Raw genomic sequence first — 429 nt, 5'->3', positions numbered from 1 at the left:
TCCCAAATATACCTTCAAGCAGAAGTCATCGAGATTCTCCGGAGTACCGTACATCAGAATCTGGTCATGAACTTTTCCAGGCTTAGAATATGGAATGTACTTGTGGTAATCCCACATTCGGTTTGGTACTTCTTCAACAAACCCGTCCAAACCCTTTTTAAACAGAGGAATCTCCCAACCTTCCGGAGGCATTGTCGCTCTTATCGTAGCTGCAACTGGCATTCCAACCGAACCAATCTCCGGATTGAACCCATACTTGTAATATGTATCTTTAAAAAAATCTTCAGGGTATTGAATCTCGTAAGGGCCGTCAGTGAAGTTTCCCTTACCATCTGCAAATCCGTCCCACATAGATCCTTGAATATAAACTCTAGTACCGTCAAGATAAACACTAGGATCCGAATCCTCGTCTGATAACATATGGGTTTT

At 42.4% G+C, this 429-nt stretch overlaps 1 protein-coding gene across 1 annotated transcript; it reads right to left on the bottom strand.

Annotated features, from left to right (window-relative positions):
- Window positions 1-12: 12 nt before the first annotated feature.
- LOC109131935 (mannosylglycoprotein endo-beta-mannosidase-like) lies at window positions 13-423 on the bottom strand (the record flags this gene model as incomplete). The annotated part of the gene is made up of 1 exon (XM_019243101.1): window positions 13-423. A coding segment is annotated over exon 1 (408 nt), but the record flags the coding sequence as incomplete, so codon positions are not given.
- Window positions 424-429: the final 6 nt, after the last annotated feature.

The sequence above is a fragment of the Camelina sativa genome, unplaced genomic scaffold, assembly GCF_000633955.1.
Source record: "Camelina sativa cultivar DH55 unplaced genomic scaffold, Cs unpScaffold08593, whole genome shotgun sequence".
NCBI lineage: Eukaryota > Viridiplantae > Streptophyta > Magnoliopsida > Brassicales > Brassicaceae > Camelina > Camelina sativa.
Note: the sequence above shows the minus strand (reverse complement) of the source record. Positions and strands in the feature narration are given on the sequence as shown.